The sequence below is a fragment of the Dreissena polymorpha genome, chromosome 9 (genome assembly GCF_020536995.1).
Source record: "Dreissena polymorpha isolate Duluth1 chromosome 9, UMN_Dpol_1.0, whole genome shotgun sequence".
Classification (NCBI taxonomy): domain Eukaryota; kingdom Metazoa; phylum Mollusca; class Bivalvia; order Myida; family Dreissenidae; genus Dreissena; species Dreissena polymorpha.
In genome coordinates this window covers 16563403-16586094 of record NC_068363.1, presented here as the reverse complement: position 1 = coordinate 16586094, position 22692 = coordinate 16563403, and the positions used below count along the sequence as shown (strand labels likewise).

The 22692-nt window shown below is 32.2% G+C and overlaps 1 protein-coding gene and 1 non-coding gene across 3 annotated transcripts in view; one reads left to right on the top strand and one right to left on the bottom strand.

The window, feature by feature from the left end:
• The window catches only part of LOC127844886 (mucolipin-3-like), an 85511-nt gene that overhangs the window by 52394 nt on the left and 10425 nt on the right, over nt 1–22692 (bottom strand). For both annotated transcript variants that reach the window (XM_052375432.1, XM_052375433.1), the window contains 10 exons: nt 22236–22397; nt 21301–21471; nt 11302–11398; nt 8671–8765; nt 7575–7686; nt 6254–6371; nt 6020–6107; nt 5647–5746; nt 968–1095; nt 114–230 (listed from right to left, as the gene is read on the bottom strand). In XM_052375432.1, coding sequence (XP_052231392.1) covers nt 114–230; nt 968–1095; nt 5647–5746; nt 6020–6107; nt 6254–6371; nt 7575–7686; nt 8671–8765; nt 11302–11398; nt 21301–21471; nt 22236–22397 — 1188 coding nt within the window. The remainder of the gene's footprint in view (nt 1–113; nt 231–967; nt 1096–5646; nt 5747–6019; nt 6108–6253; nt 6372–7574; nt 7687–8670; nt 8766–11301; nt 11399–21300; nt 21472–22235; nt 22398–22692) is intronic.
• Trnaf-gaa (transfer RNA phenylalanine (anticodon GAA)) lies at nt 14553–14642 on the top strand. Its single transcript is given in 2 exon segments — nt 14553–14589; nt 14607–14642. It is a non-coding gene; the product is annotated as a tRNA-Phe (tRNA).

Sequence of the window (22692 nt, the reverse complement as noted above, 5' to 3'; positions counted from 1 at the left end):
GAAGAACAATCGTTGAGATAAAGATAAACGAATGAACAAATAAATAGATAAGTTAACAATTAATTAAATAAAAATACATACATTTATAGCGCTTTTTGAGCATATACTATTACCCGTTTGGTGTTTTCATTATGAAGAAATGTCTCCCCAATTAAAATAAAAATATCTCCTATCAGCGACAACAAAGACCACCATCGCAGAAAATATGGCCAGAATTTTTTTACAATTTTCTGAAACAACAACAACAACAACAGAATTATAATATAAAATACAGCATATGATCAATACATATTAATATACAAATGGACGAGAAAATGATCGGGTAATGTGTAGATTGTAAGCAAAAAATTAACAAAATATTTCCATAGATAACACATCAAATGGTAAACCATTTAGTTTAACAACACGGTGAGTTTTTTTATTGGTTTCCAGTTAAACGAAAAACAACATGCCATAATCACCACACGCTATATGGTTGATATTGTACAGGATGTTGTCATTCTGTTACACTAATACAATTCAGTTACGATCTTTTTCAGAACAAGAATAATTATGGGTTCGATCTTTTTTAGAACAAGAATGATTATGGGTTCGATTACTCCACATTTGTATATGTGTTTAAAAAAAAAGTTTTTTCAAGATTTATCTTTGCTTCTTTAGTTTATATATCAAATCTTTATATAAATTAATGAAATGGACGCCAGTACATCAACTCTCTCTCTCTCTCTCTCTCTCTCTCTCTCTCTCTCTCTCTCTCTCTCTCTATCTCTCTCTCTCTCTCTCTCTCTCTCTCTCTCTCTCTCTCTCTTTCTCTCTCTCTCTCTCTCTCTCTCTCTCTCTCTCTCTCTCTCTCTGTCTCTGTCTCTGTCTCTGTCTGTCTGTCTGTCTCTCTCTCTCTCTCTCTCTCTCTCTCTCTCTCTCTCTCTCTCTCTCTCTCTCTCTCTCTAAATTTGCCATAACAACGTACCGTACGGTAGTAGACACGCAGGATGATGAGTCCAATGGAAAAACTAAGGACATCGAAACCAAACGTAACAATGGTTAACGCAATTATGCCAGAGTGCCCGTTTGCATTCTCTTTACATATCGCCGCATCTAAAAGTATTTTATGACTTAACCATAACCAGATTCCCATTACATATAAAAACCATTTAAACAATAAAATGCAAGTATAACAAGCGATACGTAAGTCTTATACAGATAAAAAGCCTTGGCAATACCAGCTTACGATATGCTTCTCCTAATTTGGTCATATTTATACTTTGTTCATACACTATCTCTCTTATCATATTACTTATCTTATGGGGTGTGGCGGCAGTTTATATAACCGAGAATATATTTATAGCAACACCGATGATGCTATTATCACAACTCAATATTTTTGTTATAAGTATCATCAGAAATGACCGAGTTGGTTCATAATTCAATTGTCAGCGGTTCGATCCCAGGTGGGGTTAACTTTTTTATTTACTTTTTTTATTTCTTTAATTTTATTCTTGTTTTATACCGGAGCTTTTTAGTCATGTCGTTTAAATTTATCAATTTAAAGCCTTTAATCACAAACTCCAAAACAAGCCGAAATCTGTGAACACGTACATGTAAGTTATTAATGATTAAGGTCGAGTTTGATACTGTATCGTATTATGTTTGTGATTAAATATTGTTTTTCATTAATGTCTTTTGGTAAGCTGTTGTGATACCAGTTAAGATTGTAAACAATTTCTAATGTTTATGCATATTTCTTACAATCTATGTACCGGTACTTGGGTTTTGCCTAATTGGTGTTTTTTTTTTTTTAAATTTGACGTAGACGGTAGGAATAGTTAAAACAAAATTTCCGTTAAAAGTGCCATGACCCCCTTTTTTATTTGTGTTTTATGATGACAACACGTAGATGAACATATTTGAGCAGTTTTACAGAATTCTATATGACAGAACTTTTAAAAAATACATTTTGGTGTTAAAAATAGTAAAAAATTGATGTTTTTTGGAGTGACATATTTTTTTTTTTAATTTAACTTGTGTTCTCCATTTTTTTGGCATTGTGTTGTTTAATTAAATGGTATTTTATGTATATCAGCTTATATAATATCTATATGTTGTCTATTTCATAGGTTATTAATTGGTTTGAGGCAATTAGAGATTTTCCAGTTTAAATGAAAAAGTACATGTTATAAAATGGTGAATAAAATCAAAACAAGACCGGTGACCCTATATTTTTATTTCATTTTTCATATAGTATTTGTATATAGTACTTTAACATAAATTTTGAACAAAATCTATTTGGTTGAAAAAAAAATCAGCAAAACTGCAGCAAAACCACTTAAATATAAACAATATGTATTAGTAATATTATGTACTACACATAGGAAAAACACACTAAGACACTTGTATTTCAATTGAACGGGTAAAGGTGCTATACATTTCTTACAATACAAACTAAAATATTCGATTTTCTTAAATCTCAAGAGTCTTGTTGACACTAGTTTTTCAATTTGACTTTAAGTATGAGATGCAAAACATTTCATTTTTTGCTTAAAAGGGCGACAATTCAGGTTTTGTCGAAGGATGTTAACAAACATTGTTTTAATCTCTTTATGATGTAATAAGATACGAGGTAAAACTAATACAAATAAATATTTTTGTTAAACACTCTGAATAATTTGTTCTTTTGGCTGATTTTGGTATGTGACTATTGCTACAGATTGTTAAAATTTACAATTGCGCTGGGTTGGTGTTGGTTGATATCTCGACAGTTACCAACTCAACTTAGTACATTCAGCCGATCAAATCACACTATTTATAGGATAAGAATTAGTTCTCTTCTGTTCAACAATCGTTATCAGGTTAAAATGAAACGAGAGTTCGCAATAAAAAAATATTTTCATTCATTTTCCGATTTAAAGTGCGACATATCAGAAATCATCTGGTCAACCTTTGACGCACTATTTCTGTAATGTCAAAATCAAAGCATCTAAAATATGAAGTTGGCATGTGCACATGCAGGTTAATTTGTTTGCCATTTGTTCAACCCTCTTGTTGTAATACTTTTTGGGTTACTTATGACACACACTAAAACTTTCTGGTGTTTTGGAAGTCTAAATAATCCGAACCATATTGTAGTGCGCATTTTTAAATGTTGGTTAATATGTTTTTGTAAAGGTTTAACCCTGTAGCTGCAAAATATTTGAATTACAAGTCAACAAATACCATGTTTGTACTTAAGGATCAATTTCTCCGATAAAGTCAAGATAAGCCGAACGATAACGGAAACTGGAAGCCCGCAATTTCACGATTTGGTTAATCTTTTTGTATATGTTCAAACCTCAGAAATACACTTAGAGTATTGCAAGAAGTAAGTATAAATGTCAGTGTGTGTCTAAAAAAGAGCGATTATTCCATTATGTATAAAAAAGAACTAAAATACAAAGGTGCGCAAGTTAACATGCTAGTCATTTATTTTTAAAGATGCAGCCCTCTAGCACAGAAAAGAGTTGCTTTCGACACACTATATTGCTTTTAAGGTATTATGTTTTAAAACAATGTCACCATAAACATTCATAGCAGTATTTGTTTATATTCCATTTTAATAATAACAGACGAGCGAACATTTTCGAGAAAAAAAACTGTGTCCATATTTTTTAAACATTCTACTAAGAACGCATTCAAAGCTTTATATGTTGTCAATAGTTTCCTCTTAATTCAGTGTGACCTTGTTTGATCCTTGATCTTTGTTAGTGAGATTTCTGAACAAATGTCACTCATGGTTGATTAAATAATGGACACAGTGCGGTTACAAAACATGTGCTCGTTCTGTCAGCTTGGTTAAATTAAGGTTTCTCTTAGCTTGCATTTCTTTTAATTTGCCTTACCGCCTATTCACCTGCCTTTTTTTACATTTAACCCATTAACTCGACATGCATAACCTAGTGCAGTGTGTGTAAAATAAATCTGAATAACCATTTTCTTACAGGCTTTTTCATAACAACCAAGGGGGAAAATGACATTTTCTGTTAAGAGAAAAAGAAAAATTAATTTGTCGAACTTTTACCATAAACCTTTTAATGATATGTACTCCGTGAAACAAAAATAAATTAAAGAAAAACGGTCTTTACAAATGTGCATGTCAATAGGTGTGTCCTTGTGAAGTTTTCGAGTAATTGCAAATCTAAAATGCTCACCGTTTATTATATCCTCAATTTATTCGATCAGGGTAATTACGATCGTGATTGTATTAAACGGTCCGCTCTTCAAATCAGTTTGTTATTCACAAAAGTTAGGGCAGCTCGAGTGTATTCGAAATGAGATGTTTGTGCGGTACCTACTTATTTACTCGAGCCTTCTTCAATAACAGGTTATAGAATACAGTGTGTTTTATTATAACAAAATGAAATGACGTTCTTGAAATTGATATATTTTCCCCGCTAATCTTGGTTAATACCGAGTTTCGAGATTAAATTATTTTTTACCTAGTGAAACATGTCATAATAAATTTTGTACTATATCAAACAACAATTAAATGAATACATCGTATAAGCCTATTTGGAGGGTATATAAATATTTGCTATGTATGAAAATACCAAAAGATGTTTTTAAAAAACATATTTGATCGTAATCATAGCTCAGTCAATAAATGAATGATGTATGCGATGAAATCCACGTCGACGTATACACTCGTGAGCAACCAATATTACGCGCACCATACAAAACAGTACACATCCAATTTATAGAACAATAATATGCAGTAGTAAAAAGCATATTATTGATAATCATCGCTTTGGTATTTCATAATGAAATAAATAACCATTTTGCACTGTTTTTAAAAGAGTTTTGCAACACTACTTGTTAAAATTAATGTGCCCTCTTTTATTTAAGCACATAACAGACTAGTTCTGACTTAAGTAAAAAGTAAACATGGTCGTGCATAATCATACCAGTGAAGGTTGAATTATTTCGAAGCCCATAACACTCTAAATCAACGAATATTTCGCAAAATATTTCGTAAATTAAGTTAAACCATAAAAAATAAATGTTCCTTATATCAAAAGCCAAAATTTCAACGCTAGATGTGGTCTGGTTAAATAGATTTAACAAGATACAAAATGCTCTTTTTTCTGGGAAAATATTCAACACATGTTTTTAAGCGTTCGTTGGTAAAATGAAAAGATATCGTTGCAGAGAATTAAAATGGAATATATTTTGCCACAAACAATAAAAATGAGCATTTTGTATATCGTTAAATCTATGTTACCATACATCAGCTAGCGGAGAAAATGTTGCTATTTCTATAAGATTCACTGTTTTTTGTTGGGTTAACTTTATTTTACTAAATAATTTTCGAAACATTAGTTGATTCGGAGTATTTATGTTACTTAAGCGGTGGCTATCTTGTGTTTGTTTTCAAAAATACTGACGATCGGACGGACAAGGCCAACACTATATTCCCCTTACGCGAGAAGGACATATAATGGAATTAAACGCAATGCTATGTTACTTTTTCGTTTGATAAGGCTTTTATGAAATGGCAAAGTATATTTTACAATTGTATAACTCCTTCGTAACCATTTTAGACCACTTCTGTACTTTATGAGGCTTAATATGCTAAATAAATCTTCCATCTGCATCCAAGTCTAACTAATAGGTTACCAGTTGCTTTGATATTCATTCGTTGACATGCAACTGTTGTTGTAAGAGTCTGGAGATCAATGTCCACTTCACCGTTGAAGTCAATATCATTGTACCCTACCTAATGAGAAAGCAATAATGCGGTTGTATTTGTAAATTTATAAGGAATGATCATATAAAATAAGGTCGATGGGACGTTCCGTGACTAAAACCGTACTGCGTTTTATTCTAAATACTGATGGTCCAGTCCTTGTTACTTAAACATATACAAATAGTCTTATTATGCGGAAAGTTATTTATTTAGCGTGAACACAAATTAACAAGTAGTTGATTAATGGTTCGGGCTAAAAAGCAATTAAATATAAATAATGTTTTAAATAAAACGTTAGCTTACATTTATCTGTATCTGTAGGCACATGACGACATCATTTTTTAGAGTACGAAATGAATGCAAAGATGCAGTCAGAGTAACGTGGAGGATGCTGCAAATGTGAAATAAATTTAATGTTGAATAATTTTATAAAGAGAACAATGTGTGCCGTAAGTTTGTACTAAAAATCGGTTCAATAAAAGGTGCATTATTTATAATATATTTCAGCATAGTTATCTTTTTAAGTGGGAGATATACCTGTGAAATACGTCCATTAAGTGGTAATATTCCAGCTCTTTTAATACATCGTATTTGAAGACCGCGTGTTCATGCTCGGTAACGTTTGTCAGACCGTGTATTGGTACTAAGCTAAATGCTGTTGTAGAAGAAATTCGAATTTCAACAATAGCAGTTACACCAAACCGCCACCTTGTAAGAGCATACAGTATAATATGCGAGTTATGGATAGAACTCAGAGGGCCTTCATCAAAATTTATTATTATGATTTTTATCCTGTTATAGCGCTAAGGTGTTAAGAAATGTCCCTATATATTGTCTCAAATTCTCTTTCATTATATTACATGTGCGTTTAATCCCTTAAATATTCATCGCCGTGTGCTTAAGAATTGAATAATCCAAGATCAAAGTAAAATATTGCATCATCATTCACTCAAAACATTGACGAAATAAAGAAATTTTTATGGCCTTTTGCGCATTGGTTCTTAATTATATGTTTTTCTAAATCTCCTCAACACCAGAGAAAATTCTAAATCACACTGACATCCAAGATTTAAACACGGATAATTAAAATTTCCTTAAGTGACTCATTTATTATTAAAGAATAATGACATCAAAGGTTAAAAACGTTTGGAGAAATCTATCAATAACAATGTGTCTATAGCGGCCCATCCACACACAATATCTCTGTCATTTTTTATTGACTCAATAATAATGACAGAACATTTTTTGCCCTCAAGTGTACAAACATATTAATCAATATTTTGTTCATTTGTACTTCGGTTATCATTCAAACAAGATGGATCCTGTTGTCATGATAAGCATTGCGCTACTATTGGATAAACGAAAGCGAAAAAATAAAACAATTTGGACAAACCAATGGTTCCAGCAAAAAAAATAAAATTTTGACACGTAACTTCGTGTAAATTATCCAGAAGATTACAGAAATTTTCTTCGTATGGATGAAGAATCATTTTATTAACTCATGGACATGTTAACACCTTAAATACATACACACACACTCACATATATATATATATTGATTAAATATTATTGAAGGGTACAAAACACTTGTCAATAAAATTGACAATGCGTCAATAAATATTTGAGCTCTCTGATTTTCATCAATACATTGACGTTTTTTTTAAATATCATCCATTCATTATTTATTTTATTGTCAATCTTCATTATTGACAATAAAATTGACAATGGTATTGTGTGTGGATGGGCCGCTTCAAGCAGATCAGTATCGATTGTTTTGATAACCATGCAAAAGTACCGATTTGCGTGATAAGTTTTAAATGAATATCACTTGTTTTTGTTAAATGGAATAAACACTCACATTTGATTTCTAAAATGGAGTCAGAAACATTGATGTATCTGAAGTTGATAGCTATTTGGTCAATGGGAAGTATCTTGAAGTGTCCCGTGGCTTGGTATTCCATATTGTAGTACTGCAACATAATAAATAAGCCAGGCATTACTCACTACCACTACAAAGGTTTCCATCAATATTGAAGAGTTATGGTTATTGTATTCTAAACTTCTTCTCTTAATTTTCTATCACTATGGGAAGTATAATTTTACTCTCTTTAATCCTTTATAAGTTATGTGATTCAATATGCACAATAAAATCACCCTATGTCATTTGGATCTGCACTCGAAAAACAACAAGGATATACACTCTTATGATGAATATATTGAGTTTAATAGGAAGGTATCCACATGTTTAAATCTGTAGGAACGTATCTTTAGGAAATAATACTAATAATACTCTTAATAATAATTGCTCTTTTTGTGAAGGAGGTTGATACCATCATACCTATGTGATCAGTTGTATACATTAACAGTGACGCCATAAACACCGGAAAAGTATTGTGTCTGATTTATGCAATATCCCTCTGATTTCAGGTTTGAAGAGCGTCAACACTGAAGCACGGCAAAATGCCAGGACGGCAACTATATTTACTTAATATGGACCGTGCGTGCATAATATCGACGCATGACGTCACCGCCACCGTGGCACACAGCGCATGTTGCATAATTCTTTGTTGACACTGACAATTGCTTAAAACCCCAGCGTTATCAAAATCAAAGATTTTATATACATTATTTTCAAAATGTCAAAATATCATGGAAAAGAAAGTTATAAAACCTAGTTGAAAATAATTAAATATTGGACTTGATTTTTAATAAAGACCTATCATCATGATACAAAATAAAGTTTTTTTATCCATAGTTCTCAACATAAGGTTTGGCTTGTTTAAACCAAGCCGATGAATGTGAGTTTTTTTTAATGCAGACGTCGTTGCCGAACAACGAGGGGCAACGGAACAACATCGGCAACAAAAATCTCACATATCAACTTTTCTGCAAACAATGTGCAAAAAATCGTTATCGAAACTTCTATTGTTTACATATATAGGTATATATTTTACCCCTTCGACTGCGAAGTTTATTCTGTCAATGAAATCCTCTACGTTATACACTGCAAAAGGGCCAACCGAAGGCGGGTAAGGAAGTGTTTCGACATCTAAAAATAAAAGATTGCGTTAAAAGGTCAATCAGCGATCAAATGAATTTTCATTAAAATATTACTTATAGTTCTAGGGAGTTAAGATGTGCCAATAGTATGACATCGTTATATAGTCTTTTAGTGGAAGGAACACTATAACATGCTTAATGCAGGCACATTCTTCGAAAGGAGGAATTCAACATAAAATACAAAAAGACGAGTTATACTGTCATTTTTAGCAATGTTTGCATTCTTAATAAAAAGATCGAGAATTAAAATCGGTCTTAAATGCTATATAAAATGCGCAATTCGAAGACTTTGTTTAGGTGATTTATAACAAAAGATGGTATGGACCATGCAAATAAATACACCATCGAACCAAATTTAATGATAATTAATAATACATATTGTACATCTGAGCCCAAACATACATTGCAAGCAAAATGTTTAAACATTTTGCCATGTTTAAATTATTGCTTAAATCATAAGTTGTACCCATTTTACTTTATTCTCTGTTTTATATGTTTCACATGGTGTTTTTTTTATTATTAATGTTTTCTTAAGACTAAATTTTCCATGGATACCTCGACAAACAAATGGCTGTTTGCTAGAAGAGGCCCAATGTAAGATATTGGGGAAATCATAAATGAGCAACAAGAGGGACGTAGTGACCTTACATTGCTTCACTGTGATCACTGTATGGCTAATAGTTGACCTAGTGACCTAGTCTTATTACCATAATAGACAAATATTCGAACTTGACCAAGATATTTTTTCAATAAGTATATTTACCGAGTTTCAATAAAATCGAGTCATAACTGTGTTTTCTACAGTTATAATAAGAATTTAATAAGATTTGAAACCCATTGACATTTTTTGATAACATTTAACCCAGATTCTTTTTTGCAGCTATTTCAAAGATTTAAGATTTCAATCATATTTCATCAAGATTAAGTCCAAAATCAGGCGTCTTAATTTTTTTCTACGATTTGACCCAGTGTCCTTTTAAGGGATTTCTCATGTTGTTAACAATGAAAACGTGTTATTCTCATAACATTTTTTTTAAAATAAAGTATTTACTCTAGGATATTTTCAAGATTATTGGGGGATGACGAATGTCATATTGTTCCATTGCACACAAAGTTATCAATGTGTATACAGTTAAATGACATCGAACAGCATTCTATGTCGAATATCTGTTTTGGCGAATAAACGAGGAGTTTGAAACTGTTTCTGATGTTATATGATAACAATCTTCTTATTGGAAATTGAAGTTCAAGATGGTTTGAAGTTAAGCTATGTAAATTGTAGCTCATGGAAACTGTCTGATAATCGAATTACAACAAAAAATAATGATATTTAAAAAGTGTGGGCTAAAGAAAAAAATATTAAAGCAGGTTTAAATTGTGAACACATTTATATACTTGGGGATAGTGTTATTACAGGTGGACCATTTTAAAATCCGTATGATGCATTAGAAAATAAGACCATCAAGGTTATTTATAAGCTTTATGCTAATGGAATCGAATTCCCAGACATTTCATTCAGTAACGGTTAGATTTATTTTACAAACTAATGGATCCTGTTCTAAATTGTGGAAATTATTTTTGGATTAAAAAAATAAGTTGAAAGAAAGAACACATTTTTTCTTCTTTTAAAAAATTTGCTAAGAGTAAGACAATAAACACAACATCATTTTATATACTGGGAACTCGGTAGAAAGCCAAGTATTTTATCGATATGTTAAATACATGCAGTTAAAGTATAACCCAGTTAAAAAGTATGCATTTGTATGATGTCAAAGACGTGCATAAGAAGTTATAACATGATTTCGATTTGTATCCGAATTCAGAGTCACTTATAAAATTGTTAAAAATGTATAAGATGACAACGGCTTAGCGAAGTATGGTACTTTTATGGTAGCGGTGATGTTGACGTGTTAATTTCACATATTAAACAAAGAATTTTGTATATTAACGTACATAATTGGTCTGGGCAACATGACAAAAACTTGAGGCACGCAATTTATTTTGTTAAAGACTGAAAGAAATTGATTCATATTTTAATTAAGTTAACATTATTATTATCTGAATACTTTTTTGGAATTTCAGATCATTGATTAAAAGTACTGTCAGATAGATGGGATAAACCGTATAAAATACCATTAAACGAAAGGAAATGTTGAAAATGTATGAACTTGAGGACGAATTCAATATTGTGTAATAATATTGTCCGGTATATAAAAATTCGTCAACAGTATAAATACAAATACTACTGTAAAAAAGCAAATATGATGAAATATATAAACTAAATGAAATCGACAGGTCGAACGACGGCTCGCAGCTTATATTTGTAAGGCCATCCAATCGAGAACCAAATTATATTACGATTGAGTTTCTCTCCTAAATAAACAAAAAATAAACATGTATAACAATATAAAGTTTTATTATAAATATTTCAGTCAAATTTATAATGTGTTTATATTATCTTTGAAATTCTACAATAACTTTGACATTTTAAGAAATGTTTATAATGGTACGTTAAGTCATCTCACCTGCAGACCAGCCTTTTAGCAAGTTGTGCTTTATTACCAGCTGACCATGTGTTATGGTGTCGCTTAATTGCTCGCGGCATCCCCCAAAATTGAATACCTAAAAAACGATTATTGCCTATTGATAAAATCTTCTTATACGCCGTACAGCACTAAAATAACGGTTCAGTATAATGAGGTTCAGTATAATGAAGATCGAGATTGATGTTGTACGAAATTGTTCAGGTGTTTTGTTGTTGAAGAAAATCTTTTTTTAATATTTGCAAAGTTACTTACATTAAATATTAAACTGATTTGCTGAAACGGGTATCCAAATAAGTTCCATATTTGTAGCACTTATTTGTTGTCTGCATTGTATAATTAATAATCAAGATTTATGGTTTAAAAATAGCCGTTTTAATTAATCTTCAATATCAACATTTCTAAAAATAAGTACGTAATAATATGTGTATCAATTATAAACTTTACAATCAACTCAAAGGGGAAGGCATAGATACTTACGTAACCCTTTCATATGTATATTAAGTTATGAAATCGTTAACCAATGAAAACTAGAAAATGAAATTAAAATTAAATACAAACATATGAAACAAACATATGACTGTTCGTTGCTTGCTGTATAATTATATTCTGGACACCTATTTACGGCTTCTTCTAACAAGTAATATTTATAGCTAAACAAAGTATGCTTTGTGATCAATTCTAGGCTAAATATTAACTTAGGCAAGTCATCAAACCGGTTTAGGGCGGTAACCCTAGATTTTAACTTTTAATAAAAACACTTGTGTTTAGTTTGACAAAAGATTTTTTCTCCTATAATAGTAGCCGAAGGCATAAGAATGCATCATATCTCCTATTATTGTTTCTGAAGTTTCATCATTTTATCATTCATGAGAATTTGAAACGTTTTAATTGAATGAAAATCCAATCTGTATTCATGGGGTAAAACGTGGGGTCTCTCTTTTTCGACATTAAAAGACAAGTTCTAGCGCGTTTTGAAAATATTGTATAGGTCATAATAAGTTAGCTAATAATTAAATGACATTGAATGAAATTGTGAGACTGGAAACTGTTATAATATGATCACATGTAAAGATCGAACAGCTGGCAAAATAAATCGGGCTACTGCTTTTGAACATTTAAAGGAAATATTTTTTGTTACTCAGATATTGCTAAAGAGTTCGTTTGGCATAATTACATCTTTTACATATATATTTGTGATGGATTTGTATATTGTATATTGTATACTCCGTCCTTCAGGTACGGAATCAAATGCTTGCAACAAATACTTCAAGATATTTAAGCACTCTTTACATCACAATCAGACGTCCTAAAATTAAACTGAATCAGTTATCATTTCATTTTCGAAACAGATTCGCTTCAAAAGAGGTACGAGGGAGATCCGGATACCAACATATGAAGTAGTGTCTGTCATGTAACATAATCTATTCATTATTTGTTATTTGTAGTAACGGTGTTATTGACTTTGAGCGATGTACTTCATGTGTAATCCAGAGCAATGTAATAATATAAGGTGTCTAAAAAAGAAGTTCGATGGGAAATATCGGGTGCTTAAGGCATAAAAGTATTTTTATTTTTATTAACGTAGCTAAAAGTAATATGCAAACCTAAGCTTTATCTTATTAAGCAAAAGTTGGGGTCACTTGTCTTTACATACTTAATTAAATTGCTAGCATGTGTTATAAAGAATAACATCATGACAAGTTAAATAAAAGTATACTTTTGATTGTATAATATGTACGATTGTTTTCAACAATGATCTAAAACTTCAATCTCTAACTGATCTCTCAAAATCATTTCAAAATACAATAAATAACTGTTACCATATGTTGTATTTACACAACTCTGTATTTTCTATATGACAAATTAATTATAAAAGAGTCATACTTAGGCAACTTAATGTACATCATTAAAATTATTATTAAAATATTAATAGTATTATATATTATACTAGATGACAATAATTAAGAGTGAACAAAAGTTTCCAAAGTTGTAGAAAGTACATGTATACACTTCCTACGTTAAGTACAATGGAGCATACTGTTACACTATGAAACTTTAGAATACATTTTAAATTAAAACAACCACGTTGTCTGATGTAAACCTGCAAGGCATTATTTCATGTTTAAGAACGTTTTGATTGCTTAAACAAAAATTTGAAAACAGGTTATAAAAGAGAGTAAACGAAGAACTTTAAAGATCAAAGAAAATAATGGAAAACCTTAGCAAGACACTAGTATCTAAAGTTCCAGTCCGAATTAAAATACTTTAATATATTTTTAAACATCCTATTTTCTAGTGTTAGTAAATGGCGTTAGTTTCAAGTTTCAAAGAAAACTAGTTTGTTTGTAAGCAAAACTTTTTATTGTGCATTTGAAAGCGCTTGGATGAATGCAATAGATACTTTCCTGAAATCTAATTATTTATAAAGAACTTAAAATTGTTACTTGATTTTCATCAGTGGCATCACAAGTTGTAATTGTGTGTATAAAAACTAAGAGCAATAATAACAAAATCAATATTATTTTAATGCGCCGTTTGGTCGGTAACTTGTGTCCATTTATAAAGATTTCTTAAAAGTTCAATTTAAGGGAATAGTTTCAGGGTAAGGCTCTAGGAAAAGATCTGTATGAATAAATAATGAGACATATTGTCCATTTATAAGTAATAGTGTGCCTCCAATTAAGCTAAGCATTTTGCAACTATTAACACTTTATTGGCGTCGCTCTGGAGAGCGGCGACTAGTATGTAATGCATTTTTTTTTCGCTTATGGGAGGAGAAGTTATTTTACGGATCAATGTATATTTTTTTTGTTTTAAGAATATCTTGCATAGTGGTGATTTTTTGTGTAAATTAGTGTAAATAAGTACTGCATTTGTGCTTATAACATTTATTACAACATTTATTGCCAATAATGCAAAGCTAATTTTTTAATTAATAACTGATCCACAACTGATCACAGGGGAAGGATCACAGGGACTGGGCAAATACGCGAAACTTTCTGGTTTTGTATAAAAAAAAACATAATCAAAATATATTCATTTTGTGGTTTTTCTAAATTGCTTATTTAGTGGAGAATCACTGTAGTACGATATTTGACGACCTATCACGCAAGCAAGTTTATTGGAAGGCGTAGTGGTACGAAAACGTACAATGTATTAGTTTATTAATAGACATATAATAACGATCGCTATACACAACTTCACCAAAAAGCAGTACATAAATGATGTCAGCCGGAATAGCTCAGTTGGGAGAGCGTTAGACTGAAGTTGTTGACGCAACAATCATCTAAAGGCCCCCGGTTCAATCCCGGGTTCCGGCACGAACGGAACAGTTCGGCGGCTGACAATTTTTTTCAGCCAGGTTAATGAAAATAATAAAGCTTTATTTTATTCAGACATTTTAAAATCCATTTTACTACAATTGGACATTTTTATAAAAATTAATGGATGCCGCGTGGTGACAACGTTAATTAAAATTTCTTACATCACTTAAATATCTTATAAAAAATACACGTGTGTTTATATTAACAAATAAATGCAAACAACACATTATTATCCAGGTTTTTTTTATGGTTGTCTAGCAAAGGCCCTAAGTACTATCCTTACCACATAAAGAGCGCGAAGCGCGACACGTATTATTGATTGTAACAATGATTTGCGATAAAGGAAGCAGCCGCTTATCAAGGAGGAGCTGTGTCCCAGCCACCCGTTTCCCTAGAGTCAAGCACTCCTCGGAGTTTTTTTTTAAGAACCACATATAGAGCGCGAAGCGGGACACGTATTACTATCCAGGTGGTATGGGCCCTTTAGCATTATCCGACCATTACGTCCATAGTTATCTTCCTTAGAAGTTGAGAAATTTTGAAATCGTTGTTCGAAGTCCAAAATTTTCATCCGGTTGTTCCCAAACTTGCACAGGTTTTTTTATCAATGAGGACCCAACCCAAACTCTATATGAGCAATATCGGACCATACGTCCAGAATTATGTCTCTTTGAATTTAAAAATAAAAGTGAAAAACTGCTTGGTTAGGTGATTATGTCAACATTTTTCATCAGGTTCTTTCCAAACTTACAGTGCCTTCATATCAATGAGCAGTTTTACCTCATTTAAAATGAGAAACATCGGAACAATAAGTCCAGGATTTTTTTTCTATTAAATTTGACAAAATAAACAATTTCCACTTGTTTAAAAGAGTTCACAACTTTCGTCTGAATCTTTCCAAACTTGTTAAGTGTTTTTATATCAGTATTACTCGAACCCTATTGAAAATGATGAATATCGGAGCAATAAATCTATTATGATCTTTTACTGAATTTCAAAGTATTGTGAAATGCAGCTTCTTTATGCAATTTACAGTTTTCATTCATTTTTTTTTCAAACTTTTACAGTGTTTTCATATCAATGAGTTCTCAACCCCTATCGTAAATGAGCAACGTAAGAATAAGTTCAGAATCATCTCCCCTTGAAGTTGAGAAAAATATGAAATTACGCCTACAAGATGAAGCAGATTTTTCATAAAACCTACACAGTTCTGTTCCATTAATGAAAACTGCATACGGATGCCAGTTAAAAAAAGGAAACCAATTTAAATAAAATGAACTATGAAATATTTGGGGGTTACAACACAAAATCATTGATAATGGTTATACCAGTATCTTTTTCTATTTTGTTTTAAATAATCGGCCAATATATTAATATTTACAGTAGAAAAAAAATCGTTCCATGTAACTTCACTGAGTACCTTTAACACTGAAATTCCCGACGCCCTTCGATGCTTTGCATCAATACTTAGTTTGTTGACATATTTAAATGTAACATAAAACACTCTAGTGATATCATCAGGGAGGAATTATAGCCATCATTTTTAGTATTTTTCCTATATTAAGCAAGACATACACCAAATTTATGATTAATAAAGGTTGACATTGTCTTGTAATCTTCAATTCTAATTCTTTACGGTTAAACCACTTAAAAGTGCTGACTAACTAAATCTAAAGTCCATAATCAATCGCATAATATTAAAAATAAAAAAAAGAAAGCAATCACATAATAATTTTTTTTTCTTTTTTTGCACCACACCAACCGGATAGGAAATCATCACATCCGCCATAATTGCAGAAAAGCCGACTTTTAGATGAAAAATGATGGTTTTAATGACATGCGGAACTTACTAGTACCTCAATATTTTATTTCATCAGAATCAACAAACATGATGAACAACCCTATAATATAGATGGGAGGATTCTGTACAAAACACCTTTGGTCAACAACAATACATTATGTTATAAGGTAAATTCAATATTCTATGTTAAAATTTTGATAGAGGTTTTGTTGCAATCATATCTATTTATATTTTTTTTTAATGATTTACACTAGGCATTACATTAGGCATGTATATATATTTTGGCAATTTTTTTATTTCTACTAGTTTTAATTCCTATATTAATAATCTATATAATTAATATTAATGTCCTGAATTATGAGATTTGTGGCTTTATTTACAGTATTGAAGTAGACAGGATCTTGGAATTGCTGGCGGTGAAGAAGAAACTTGAAATTGGCGGTTAATAAAGTGGAACCTTGAAACAAGCAGATGGTGGTAACCAATCATAGATTTCATAGTCCAGATATGTCTCCAAGTCAAGAATACAAGATTGTTTAAGGTAAATTCCTTACACTATGTTTCAAGTGTAACTGACGTTCTGTTGCAATTATCTATTGCACAACAGTTTACCCTTTTCATCGTATTTTTATCATCGATCTACTAAACATGTATTTAATTATTAAACATATATATATATTATTTTATTATTTTTATAGTATAAAAATACTCATCAGAGAATAAACAATTAATCCGATAATTTAAATTATGTTGGTGTTCTTAGACAAATACATTTATTTGATTTTTTACTTCCACTTGAATGTATAAATTCTGATTGTTACTAGATTACTAGTTGTGAACTTATCTTTGAAACTGACAATAATTATGTCGTATAATCTCGATTTGAAGTTGCTATTTTGTGGTTGCCTCAATTAATACATGTATAAACATGTTAAAGTGGTGTATTTTCTTACATTTTCCTCATGTCACAATGCCAATGTTTTCCAGATGGAAGAAACATGCTTTTTGTGTCAGCTGCCGTTTGGGGACCAGCCTTTGGTAACATTTGGGGATAAAGGGAGTGGGAATGTTAACAGAGCGAGTTTACACCGAGGAACTCAAATAAAAGCAGAACTGGGAGAGTGTGTACATGTAAATTGTAGACGTGATTATATACACAAACGAAATATTGAAACAAATATGGACAATAACGACAAATATGTGTCTTCTTCTAGTGTCACTCGCAGGTCTGAAAATAGTTTTGAATTCAAAACCAAATGCATATTTTGTGGAACAAATGCCAAATTTAATAATTAAAAACGTGGCCCTTATGTTTTCCCTGTAAGAACGTTTAACTGTCAGGAATTTGTAAAGAAAAATGTATGGAGCGGAATGATGACTGGGGTGATGCCGTATTTGGTGGGCTGCCAGCTGCCGAAGCTCGCTACCATTAAACATGTAATGTTAACTTCAGGACAGATCGCCAAATCCCAAAGCAGTCATCAAATCGCCAATTGGCAGTTGCACCTCACTTCATTACAAGAAATGCTTCCGTATTTTGCTTCATCAGGACATAATCTGTACTTGAAGTCTGCTTACATATACTTGCAAAATATAAGAGACTTGGTAGACAAACACCCATGTATACACAAGATGTTTTTGGAGGGAAATCACGTTGTTAGAAGAAGCGACCGCTTTTGGGGTGGAATATCTACCGATTTAACCATAGAACAGGTACTCATGCGTTCATTGAAGACAAGCGGCGGACTGACTAGGTGAAGAGGTATGACAGAAGCACAGCGCAGTCTTTGGTTATTATCTATGCCTTCAACTGCCGAAATGAATATTGCGATGCAGACATATACCGGTACCCAGTTTGAAACAAGTGAACAAAACAAAGAAAGGTCAGAGTCTAGGATAGCTCGGGACGAAAAAGACGTTATCCATTTGATCCAGTATCTCTCTGATCACAACCCGTTTAATAAAACACATAGATCTGAGGCTATCCGAACTATTGAAACTGGTGTAATATATGGTCCAAAAGTGAACGTGGACTCAGCTGCTATGATTGGAAATAATTGACGACATGATTGGGCAAACCTTCAGCGACTACACATTCAAACGTTCTAAGCAAGCTATAACACTCGCCGCGAATTCATCAGTTACCGTGAAAGGTGCAACAGTTCCTATAGATCCACAGCTATTTTTCCAGCGGTTAACAACGGTCGCTAGGTATGGAGATGACTATCCAGATCTCTTCAAATACAAATTGTCAAGTGTACCTTCATCATTATTTGACATTCATGGACTTCTCCGAGAACCACAAAAGTCATGGCTCGCTGACTTAATCTGGAAACGTGGAAACTGTAGCCCGGAACGTAATGTTTGTGAGTCTGATGTTGTTCATGTTATAGAATGTGGGTCCCTTATACAAAAGTTGCCGTAGCAGAAAGGAACTTTCAATGACATATTTGAACAGTACTACGAATACCTACATCGCAGATACAATGTTGCTGTCGTATATTAAGCACGGTTTACATTTGAAATCCGTTTACAGGTAATAAAGCTGCAAGTATTTTTTAACACCAGTGATGTAAATCCTCTCACAAATGTCATCCCTAGCGAGGTTTTGAGGAAAGGCATACACATAATACTATGTTCTCAATCTACTGAGTGGATTTTTTTTAACTCTTAGTAGCCATGGTTCCACCCAATCCATATAAAGCAACGTCTAGCAATAATGTGTTTAAAAAAGATACACTATTGCATCGTTTGGGTGTGACTTTATTTAGCAACTAGAATTACTTCTTCCAATTGAGTAACTGTGACAATTGTTTTATCACCACCAACCCATACGCAATTATAGCCAAGCCCTCTCGCCGTATTAGGTCATTTGATGTGATGATTCATTATGATATCACATTTCGTTATTAAGTCAGCCAAAAATAAATGTCTTTGCGGACAGACGAAATCCAACGACTTTGTGGACACCGTGCGACTCACTTGCAACAGATATCGTGATTGCGGTAAACGCAAGTTGCCAGTTTTCCGTGAGTAACGACCTTTTTGGAAGAAAAGATGTAGGTATGACTTTGGAAACAATATATATGCTTCTTTTTTCGAAAACAAATTTTCTCAGATATCACCATGGTAACTCCCAGATTTTAGACTTAAATCGTTTTAGTAGAGATTAATAGTTAGTGACTGCGCAATAGACGGTTTTAATTTTCCTCATTTGCTCAAAGAAATGAACAGTAGTACGCGAAAGATCGACCTTTTTACGAGGTAACATTTGTACACATGAAAACTGAGATAAATTCCTTTTGCAAAAGCATGCATTCAAAAAGGTTTACTTTGGCTTCTAGAAATTGAGATAAACGGATGAAAACGATAGGCTACCTTAGACATGTTTTGTAATCAATCGATTATCGCACGTAAACCTTGCGACCATATCATAAATTAACATTTCTATCACATGCATGCATGTGTCGTGCGATTTCAAAATATGAACTGCGATCTGCATCCGCCGCTTTGAACTGTTGCCAGACGTTATACAATATTGCTATATGGGGTTGTTTGTACGTGTTTAACTTTATAAACGATCAGATGATCGAATGCAGTAGATCCCACTACTTTGTACGATAATCTTAATTTATGAAAAACTTTCCCTTTTTAGCGCGAAAAAAACAACAACAGCAGTTTGCATGATACGTTGCTAGTTTTCGCGAATTAAAGTCAACCCTGAAATTGCAGACACCTTTAATTCGCGGTCACCTCGTTTTATCGGCTAATATATAATTATGTTATAAACAATCAACTGCTGTTTGCGGCCAGCGGCCAGTGGCCAGTGGCCAGTGGCACGCACTTTGTGAGACAAAATCTACGTTTTAACCTATAAGCGGATACAATACGGACATTTTTATCCTCACATCGCTAAGAACGTACTCAGAGGGATTGCTTTTTATCAAAACACTAAGTCTATGTTGCAGACGACAGGGACTCGGGCGATTGATTATATCTGACATCACAGCATCAGTTTTCCGCTTGTTAAGGCGCAAGCATACTCTATTGTGTAAGTTTTAACACGAACATTTGTATGTGTTTTTTAATTAGGAATTTTGCTTGCATAAGCTTAAAGCAGTTTTGTTGTAGATATTTGCAAAATTATGAAATAGTTTCAATTTTTCATGAAACGAATCAAGTCATATTATTGAAAAGGATGCCACTTTGTTTTTTAATTATCTACGAGCTTAATGTTTTTATTAAAGACTAAATTTACAAGAAAATATGACTTGTTTAAAAATAAAATTCCATTAAATATAAAGACTTTAATAAGTGCTATTAAAAACCAATGTGTGGATATTTTCATTAAAAGTATGTAAGATATCATAATGTGTAGTCATTTTACGAAAGGTATCTAATGAACTTATAAAGAAGTAAGCCACCATACATACGGACTACATGAGCAGTTTTTAAAGATATACATATTTTTACAAAGATGTTTGGCTTTTTAAATGAAGTATATATGTGTTAGAACAACACAGAATAGAAAATACACCATGGAAATATCCCTCAAATTAAAACGTGCAATTGACAGGATGGAGATAACTAAAATAAAAAAAATAGCGATGCATTATGAGTTTTTTTTTGTATCGTGAATATATTTTATATAGGAAAAGTACTCCTTAGGAATTGCAAATTGCAGCATGAGTAGACACTTTCAAATGCATGCCAAATAACATTCCATGAAGTACTTGTATCAAATTAATACGTAAAATGTTGGAGTTAAACAGAGAATAAGTAATAACAAAAGACTCAAGGTGCAACTGAAGCGTATCAATATTAAACATTGAACATAAAATAAAAGTGCATTACCGCAACGGTAGTCAGCACTAGTTTCACTAGGTGAAAGATGAAAACAATAATGTGTGGTATGCTGATCCATAAAGTGCCACGATACCACTTTAACGGACTGAATACAAGCAGACAAATCCACAATTTAAGACTGGCGTTGTTACCGCCCATTTCGTCAATACGGCATGGTATCTAAATAAACAAAGTATAATATTTGAATGAAATGCTTGCACCACTAAATCTCAATAACATGTATATTTTAATAAATAATATATTTATTAAGAAAATTATTTCCAACCCTTAAAATCAAAGAAATTACAAGCAACGCTTATAACATTGCCCCCTCCCCTCTCATTTCATTCCCATTAGTTATTCCACAGAACTATGCTCGGTTTTTATTTTATACGCCCCCAGACCACCTCGACACCGACGTGAAGAGATGATAATCAGGGATATATTTCGACTTTCTACCAACAAGTATGATCTTTGAGATAGAGAAGTGGGTTTCTATACCCAACGACGGCCGTCTAGTAAAGATAATCTTGCGTGGTATGACATTTCAAAATACTAAAAATAATAGTAATAGAGCGACAAACGATTTCTAGACTTTTCCGCTTAAGTTTTAAGTTTCAACTGTCAGGATGACGTAAGCATTAAAAAACATGCCTGGTGATTCTTACACACACCACCCCGACTCGCAGATTTGAAGATATTGTGACAAGTAATTTCAAACTCATCGAAAAGCATATAACCTGACGGAAAGACCCTATTCCGATAATAAATGCTTTATTTTTACCCGGAAGGGTATCAATTATATTTCATTCTAATTGATTTAAATTAGTGATAAGATCTAGTTAATTAGAATGATTTGTTATTGAACAAATAATCGTATAAATAAACGTTCGAAGCAAAATAAGAAGGATTAAACTGTAGTTACCCACTTATAAATTACTTACAAGATTCTTTCTGAACTCGTTAAACCACTCTTTCGCAAGTTTGTCGTCTCCCACGTTCTTGTATCTTTTGTCCCATTTTAGAGCGTCCTGTGTGACTTCCCACGACAACTTGCTTTGAACCCACGGGGTGTCGCGGAGTAATTGAATGAAGTCTTGTCGTTTCTGAATACCAACATTCGTAAACAAATCAAATCACTAACTTATAAATGCAAAATATTTAAATACTTATATTATCAGAACTAACTCTACCATGCAGCCGAAGTTCCACAGGAAATAAAATGAAAACAAAATCACCAAGACAATTATAACTTGATTAAACTGTTTCTTTAATTATTGTTTCCATAAACAGGATAAATACCATACTATAGAAATGAAGATGTAGAGCAATTGTTAGCAGAGATGTGCGTTTGATCTGCCAGTATGATCGTTTGATAAAAATATTGATGTAGGGTCTTGT